This window comes from Quercus robur, chromosome 6, assembly GCF_932294415.1.
Source record: "Quercus robur chromosome 6, dhQueRobu3.1, whole genome shotgun sequence".
NCBI classification, from domain to species: domain Eukaryota; kingdom Viridiplantae; phylum Streptophyta; class Magnoliopsida; order Fagales; family Fagaceae; genus Quercus; species Quercus robur.
Genome location: NC_065539.1, coordinates 3,446,248 through 3,454,811, shown reverse-complemented (window position 1 = coordinate 3,454,811; position 8,564 = coordinate 3,446,248). Strand labels below are relative to the sequence as shown.

The following is an 8,564-nucleotide window of genomic DNA, read 5'->3' as shown; positions in this document are numbered from 1 at the left end:
AGCATTGTTTTACACCAGCTTCGAATCGAATTTAAACTCAATGAATTATTAAGTATAAAAATCAAAGAGTCCAAATCCAATTAGATTCCAAATTGAATTTCAATTAGAGTCCAATTTCCCGCCACGCATTTATTTCTTTTAATTTTTATGACAAGAGAATTATTGGGTGAAAAAAATAGAAGAGTTTAAATCCAATTAAATTTTAAATCATACCCATCAAAAAAAAATTCTAAATCATATATATATATATATATAATGAGAAACCATTACATATTTTAGAAATGTATAATTTTAAAAAAGCATAAGCTAATACTATGTATAATTTGAATCTCTTCTAAAAAAATGTATAATTATGATTGTTTTTTATTGTACTTGTGCATATGCACAAAACTACACACTAGTAAGAATAAAAGTGAACCGAGTAAGACCAATGTGAACCGAATAGGACCAATGTGGACCGATTAGGACCAACCTGGACAGAATGGACCGAATAGAACAAAAGTGGACCGAATATGACCAAAGTGGACCGAATACACCAAGGTGGACTGAATAATACCGGCTTTTTTTTTTTTTTTTTTTTTTTTTTTAAATATTAATCTTTAGACACTTTAAAGTATTCTCTTTTTTTTCCCCTCAGACAAATTAAAAGTATAATCAAGTGGTTTGAATTTTGTTGCATTTTTTTTTACTTATGCTACTTTTTTTTTTCTTTTTTTACACATATATGTTATGTGCATGACTCCAGGGAAATATGTGAGATTTTTATTAATATGTAAATTAGACCATATAGTAAAATGTAAAAGTTTAATCTATAGTCTATTTATTCAATATTTTGAAATCAAATGGGTTGAAAAAGAACCACTCAACTTTCTCAACAGTTTTCTATATTAAATTTTAGTTTTATAATATAATTTTTACAAATAAAATTTTTCTATCAACGTAATTTTATGAATTTCACAACTTTCATATGACAAAATATTTTGACGACACTTCTAAAATGCTTAAATATGCAAAAGGTGCCCTAACAAATTAGAGAGGAAAAGTTCATATATTGGCTTTGAATGGACGATACAGCTTCCCCAGATACAATCAAATCTATCAAGAGAACTTAAGAAAATAACTCTTACACTGTACAAACTTCTGAGCAGATTCCCCCCACCCCCCCCCCCCCAAAAGATTCAACTCTGTTAACATTTTACCCTAATCCAAGAATACAGCCAAGTTCACCCATCCTGAGACAATTATGTGGCCCTAGACCTGCAAGGGACAAGCCCATTGAAGGTTCTAAAATAACAGTTGCAACATAACGCTAGTATTTTTAATCATATATAGACAATATTGCCTGTTCTTGCATTTAATGTAAAGAGATATCACCAAAAAAAAAAGTTGTAATAAAGGGGTGGAGGGTAAGGTCGTGGATTGAAAAAAAAAAAATATATATATATATATATATATATGTGTGTGTGTGTGTGTGTGTGTGTGTGTGTGTGTGTGTGTGTGTGAGAGAGAGAGAGAGAGATGTTTGTTCAATTAATAATTGTTATTTATCGAGAGAGAGAGAGAGTAGCCTGACTAACCACAAGCCTGTCATTGCACATCTAACTATTTAAGACTCACAAATTGTGAGTCTCAACTTATTGACAGAGAAAGTGCATGGTATAAATAATGTAATGTGCGCACCTTAAACGAGATTAATAGACCTGTCTCGCTCTTGGGCTCACAATATATTTATAATGTGGGTTTTGGATTCCTACTTTGGGTGATTCTAACTTAGAGACCCAGCAATATTTCTTCAACCTCTGAACTCCTTTCCTGTCACTTTTTGTAACTTACTAATACTCTCCTCTCAAACTTTCAACCACCCCTTTCCTTTCCTTTCCTTCGCCTCATCTATTTATAGTCCAAAATTAGTGGGAAAATGATGATTACTCTCAAGGCTAGTGGGAATAGGGGTCCAATACTGTTATCGCTAAGTGGATGTTTCGTTGGGAGTATGGTGTGAGTGGCATTGGAACTGGTTCCTACTTCAAGGAAAGGGTGATGTTCGACGGCAGAATTTGCCGAGGAGTCGCCGAGCATTCAGGATAGGGCCTTCCTAAGCACTCATGCGCATGGGAAATGGGACGCGCTGGGCAACTTCTCGGCCACGAACTGACAAGCACATATTTCAACGATCGGCCCAACAGGTTTTGGGCCAAACATGATACTGCAGGATTTGCTCCCATGGCCCTAGTGGGCCTTAAGCCCAGTTTCTAACTTGAGTGTCAGGAACCGCAGGACATACCATACAATTTGGGTCTAAGGCCCAAATGGCTCTGGAGGCCTGGTGCCATACATGTAACATTTGGCAGCCAAACTGTTGAAACACAGAAACAAATCTCTGAATTACTACAATATCTCTCTCCCTTATAAATGTCATTATTTTTGTAGGAATATTTTTAAAAATAAAAAATAACGGTGAAACCTCATGTTCACAATAAGCTTTTATTTTTATTTTTTAAAGTAAGATCATATGCACACAAGAAGTTTTAGAAGCATGAATCTGATTATAATAATTGTATATAATATATAATATATTAAACCCATTGTCTAAATTCATCCATGAGATATTAGAGAAAAATCAAAACTAAAAACATGTTGACCTGTTGAAAAAAAAAAGGGGAACTCCTGATTCTGATTTACAGAGCTCCATAAAATCTACCATAAAAAGAGCTTGGGTGGAAATGGGGGAAAATGATCTAGAATTACTGGTGGAATTTTTTTTATCTTTTATTAATAGGTAAGAAAGTAATATTATTAATATAAAAGAATAAAAGATAATTATCAGTGGAAATTTCATTTTAAATTGTAAAAGAAGAGGCTAAATTTTACACTAGGGCCTGGATCCATCTGATAGAAGATGCTAAGTGTGGACATTAATTTAACTTTCCCTACTGAGAAGAAGGCAATCTAAGTAAACCTGATCAAATTTACCAAACTGATCAAATTTAGGTTGCTGAAAGAACTAAGCAAACCTTACCTAACTGATCAAATTTAGTTAAAATGGATCTTTCTTTCATTTTTTGGGGGTGAGTTAGTGAGTTACACATGCACCTAATGGATTTTGAACCTACAACTTCACCCTCCACCTAATAGTACTTGTAAGGGGAGGAGGTGCCAATTGAGCTAGAGCTCATTGGCTTAGTTCAATTGAATCAGTGCCTGTTATGGTTCTTTCAAACCCAAAGATCATTGATTTCCTACCCCACACGAAAATGTTATGCCTCACACCAACAAGTCACCTGACCATTATCAGGGAGAGGTGACGCTTTTTAACAATTCCAGTACAGAAAGTATATTTACTTCTTAATTGCACAACGGTTTCTCAATCAACAACCAAATGAAGTTTCATCTAAAATTTTGGTTATTTCTTTCTATTTGATATTAAAATGTCATACTTGATGATCCACCCGAGGCCACAACTAACCCAATAACGGGGTGCAAACAGTTTCATCTGATCTGTCAATCGGCAGCAGGTAAGAAATTTCCCCATCCGAAAGATTCAGGTGAGTGGGGATTTGACTTTCACCTTGAACCCAATCGACCAGTAATCACCCCTATCCAATGTAGTACATTCAAAAGCAGAATCTAACTAAAATTAATTACTGTTTTGGTTCTTAAAGCATAGGTTTTAGTGCTCTTAATGCACAGCCCCTAAAAGTACATGCCATTGGAACCACTCATTTATTAGCACAAGAACCTACCAAAAAAAATATACAAAAGGAACATGAATTACCAAGTACTGAACGAGTTATTGGCCATTGGAACAGTTATGGCAGGTTTGGTGAAAAAATCAATCCAAACCTGCGATAGCTCAAACAAATGAATTAGTAAGGAACATGAATTGAGGCAAATGAAAAGAACTTTCATTCTCTCATAGAGGAAATGTTCATGGTAGGTATTAAAGGAAACACTATTATATGTGTTAAATGGATATGTTCTCAATACAATAAGACTGGTAACAAGTTCAAGGAGTTCTCTGAGAAACAAACTAGGAACACACATGGGCAAATGCATCTACATGCAAGCCACAAGCACAAACTATCAAATAAGTGTAATGAAACATTCTTACAATCACCAAGGACGCTAATGTTTTTCTGAAGCCATTCCATTGATCATCTCCAGATCCATCTTGCAGTTCTCTCTCAAATCTTTAAGCGTAACATAGCTGGATTGCTGCCCAGAAAAACAGGCTAATTTAACACAATTGAGATTAGGAAAAAAATAAATTAAATTAAATTTCATGACATGACATGAATAAAGGGTGATCTTGAGAATTAGCCTGATCATAAGGAGCCATTGATGCTAGCAATGAAGCATTGATTAGAATAGTTAACCACAAAGTGCAGTCAGATGTTAGGTGGCTATCACCAATGCCCTATGGCCAGCAAGTTGATTCAGGACTTCTTTAAACAGCCTGAATTCTCTAGATCTTATCCAAAATGGCAAGTGGATTTTGAAAAATATGACTCCCACTTAACACAAAACACACCTAAGTGGCTAAGTCATAGGAAACAAAAGTTGCACTCACAAGCTGGTTGCTTTCATTGACAAAGATATTCTCCATGTGAAGAAAGAGTGATTTCCACTGACCCGTGAGGTCAGGATCTAATTTTGTTACTTTGTTGAAGTTCCCTTGGCCGTGAATGTCAACCTCCTTTCCCCTGCAACTATTTTGAACCAAAATGCTTGCTTCTTTCTGACTCTTCTTCAATACTAAATTAAAAAATGAAGCAATACCAATGAAGGAAAACAACATCACAATGAGAAAGAAAATTCCAAACCAGTAAACTATCAGATACCACCCACAAACTTACCAGCTATTCGACCCTTGATGTCCTGGTAATGGAGATCTGACCACATATGAGCAGCTGATTACCAAATTGTAAAACAAACATCCCCATGTTAGAACAATATGTAGCATACAAAATGTTAAATTCCATAATCACATGCAATCAAGCACATGACAAAACATATTTACGTGTTACGAATCTTATGATCACCTTTCAAGCAAAATGAACAAGAGCAACCTTTGAGAACATCGGTACTGGCATTTAGATTAGCACAACCATCACCCTTAGCGCTTGTGCATCTTTCCAATTCATGGAACTTAGAACCATGTGACTTGGGCAATCTTGACCACTCAACAGACCCATAATTGCTTGAGGCCAATCTACCACCTTGTTGATCCTTCTCATTATCCTTGCAAACATGTGCGACCAATCCTTCACATACTGCATTACTTCCAGTAACACTGGAACTGAGTCTCACTTCCTCATCTTGACAGTTCCCTCCGACCCCGCAACAATTTTTCTTGGACAGTCCAGAGCAAGCAGGCGCCGAAATACTAGACACACAACTATCTCTCAATACATCACCAGTCTCCACAGCAACACTATGTCGTATCCTGTCGCCTTGAAAGAAATCTGATGTCTCCTTACTCTTATCCAGTAAATTCACAACAGTAGATGCAATATTCTCTAGTGAAGTACCAACCTCACTACAAGTGGGGGACAAATCCTTCTCCTTTTCACTACCATCTACTCCAAACTTGGCCTCACATTCCTCTTGGACTAAATTCTCTACTCCTAAGCACCCTTGCTTTGCAAACTTTGGATCCCCATCTCCACAACCCACATTTTTACCATACCCATCTCCATAATTAAGCCCTACATCACCTGAAACCGAAGAAAACGCCCTTTTCCTATTGGTCACATCGGCTAAAGCCGGACGGGTTTTGCCAAACCCATCTGTGAAATTATCTCCACTCATCATGAAATTCAATTTCCGGCAACAGATCTTAAGCTCTATACATCAAAAAAAATCAACAAGATAAAGACAACCCACCTCCCCAATTGCCAAAAAATCAACGAATCCCAAAACCCTTTGGACAAAAATTCAAGAATCCTCGATTTACTACATAAACAAAAGCAGGAACAGAAACACAGCGGTCATGGTTAAATTTCATATCTAACTCTAGCAATGATATTAAACTTCACACACACACACACACATAGAGAGAGATATTGAGTAGCACAGCATGAAAAAGCAAATACTGGGTGTGAGAGATAGTGCTTACCGACCTTGAGTTGAACTTGAAGGAGATCTGGAGATGTATGAGATTTGGAGAGGAAATGAAATCAGAGTGTGTGTTCGTTTTGAGTCAAATAAAGAAATTGTACTAAAATTTGGTTGAGGCGGGGAACCACTTGGTACTAACATATGGTCCTCACTTCCGCGTTCCTAAGTTTGAAGTTTGAACTTTGTGAATGTCGTTTTTGGGAGGGAGAGCGGGGATTTGTAAATTTCATTCCTTTTAAATATATATATATATATATATCGTTTTTGGGAGGGAGAGCGGGGATTTGTAAATTTCATTCCTTTTAAATATATATATATATATATATATATATATTGAAAATACTAAATTGTTTCACAGTTTTGATTCTCAAAAAAAAAAAAAAAAAAAAATCCAATTAAATACTAAATTAAATTTTAATTGGGATCTAATTTTGTTTTATGTATCATTTTAATTTTTTTTTTAATTTTTACTAAAATATTTAATATTTATCAAAAGTTACAAAAATGTGGAGTCTAATTTTTCTTTTTAATAAATGCAATGGATTTGACATATTTATTGTTGTTTAAATTTTGTTAAGTGGATATTACAATTCTTACGATTTTAAAGCTTAAACATTTAAAATGTTTTATATTTTTAACTTTTAAACGTGTTTCTATGTTAATTAGCATAGAGGTAACTGCACTTTGAGACTCTCTGTTCCCTTTGAATTTTTGTTTTTTCTATTGTAATATATAGAAACTCTTAATCCCTCTCGAACTTTCTCTTTTTCTTCTATTGTAATATAGTTGGATACTCAATAAAAGTGATATCTCTTGTTGAAAAATTTAGATACAAGTTGTTACCAATAAATTAAATTAAACCAAGTTTGATTAATTAACCAAATATGCTTAAAAATTCAATTCATGGCTAATCATTCACACATCCATATCGCAAATAAAAAACAAATTTGTATATGAAATAATACAAGTGATATAATTACGAAAGAAACCCCTAAACAGAGAAAACTCTATAGGGGATTTACCATTAACCTTTGAGGAAATAAATTCACTACATAAAATTGAAGTGTTTACAATAGACTTAAACCTAAGCCTACTCCTACCTTATAAAGTACTTACTAACATGAGTACATACATGCAACTTCAAGACCATGCAATCTTCTACCATGGACCTCTTATTTTTTATTTTTTATAAACTTTTCTACCGTGGTCTTTGTTCAACATGACCACTCTGCTTGCAACTTCAAAAACCGTCTTGAATATTCTATACAAAAGCTTTGACTATGTTTTGGTTGCAACAACTTTACCTTGATCACCAAATCTTGAATATATACAAGATGCTAAATTTATTCATGATTTGCCAACCTAAAATTATGAACTCAACATCCCTTATAACCCGTAAGAAAAAGAAATGCTGCCACACAAATTATAACTTAACAAAGTTCTGAAAAATGTTTAACCGTAACATTGCTTAAATAAACCAAAAAAAAAAAAAAAAAAGCATTGGGATCGTGAGAAGTGAGAAGAAAAGCTTTCAGACTAGAGCAAACGCTGGAGTCATCAACCACTTCAATATCCACTAGACCTCCATGCATCCACCTCAAAATTGTCCCAATGATACTAACAAAAACAACATCAGCCACCGTGCATGTTGCCCTACCTCCATACTCAGCCATCATTGATCACCACACCAGGACCCACTACCAAATTCGTACCATGAAACAAACCCATTAATTCCGAGTCTTCCGACCATTGTGCGTGGTAGCCGAATGACTTTTGGCCTCCTAAAACCCCTCGTGATCGTCACCTTGGGAGAGAAGTGGTTCAAGGTTAACTAGTGAGACAGAGAGTTGCAGCAAATGAGAGAAAAAGTAGTCCATGGAGGTTGGGGTTTCTATTTAATTTGGTTCCTCCTCTTCTGCTATGTTGGTTTCTGTTCCAGTGTTTTGGTTGTCTTTAGTTTCCTAAAAAACTTAGAAATTTTTTTAATGAGTTTTGGATTGTGAGTGGTAGGGCTCATACTTTTATTGTCTAGTCAGAGGGTGTAACTGTGTAAGTATGGAAATTTTATACAACATTCTTCTCGAATTTAATCTATTTTTATTGAATTTAATCTTTTCTTAGCATGTGCAAATAACTTATAAAATACCACTGTGCACTCTTGGTGCAATGGTCACTCCACAAATATAAATGCTTGTGAGGGTAGGGGTAAATATTGAAGTTCAAGTCTCCTAAAGAGAGTTTCACACACATATACATCTAGATTAGATTAGAGTATAATTTCTATTTTGTATAAAAAAAATTATAAAATTAATGTATTTCTAAAAATACAAACTTCCCACATGCACGTACTAATCTTAAAATATAATCTCTTTCTATATGCATGTAACAATCAAATTTATTCTAATTTTCTTTCTCAAAAAAAAAAAAATTATTCTAATTTTTTA

The 8,564-nt window shown here is 34.6% G+C and overlaps 1 protein-coding gene across 7 annotated transcripts; it reads right to left on the bottom strand.

Annotated features, from left to right (window-relative positions):
- Positions 1-3,883: 3,883 nt before the first annotated feature.
- LOC126690628 (uncharacterized) lies at positions 3,884-6,322 on the bottom strand. Of its 7 annotated transcripts, none has more exons than XM_050385868.1 (5): positions 6,123-6,322; positions 5,043-5,846; positions 4,857-4,910; positions 4,532-4,755; positions 3,884-4,215 (listed from the first exon to the last, which is right to left on the bottom strand). In XM_050385868.1, the coding sequence occupies exons 1-4, from the start codon at positions 6,259-6,261 to the stop codon at positions 4,532-4,534; spliced, it is 1,221 nt and encodes a 406-aa protein (XP_050241825.1). In that variant the 5' UTR covers positions 6,262-6,322; the 3' UTR covers positions 3,884-4,215. The 7 variants fall into 7 exon arrangements, with proteins under 7 accessions (XP_050241825.1, XP_050241824.1, XP_050241823.1 ...); XM_050385867.1 differs by having other exon boundaries at positions 3,884-4,232; positions 4,571-4,755; XM_050385866.1 differs by having other exon boundaries at positions 4,571-4,755.
- Between the last annotated feature and the right edge of the window lie 2,242 nt (positions 6,323-8,564).

Excerpts from the sequence above, each read along its gene's own strand:
- LOC126690628 (XM_050385866.1), bottom strand. The coding sequence starts at position 6,261 with ATGTTAGTACCAAGTGGTTCCCCGCCTCAACCAAATTTTAGTACAATT. Across the intron at positions 5,847-6,122 it reads TCCTTCAAGTTCAACTCAAG|AGCTTAAGATCTGTTGCCGG; the intron begins GTCGGTAAGCAC and ends TTTGATGTATAG. Across the intron at positions 4,756-4,856 it reads CATCAAGGGTCGAATAGCTG|TATTGAAGAAGAGTCAGAAA; the intron begins GTAAGTTTGTGG and ends TTTTTAATTTAG.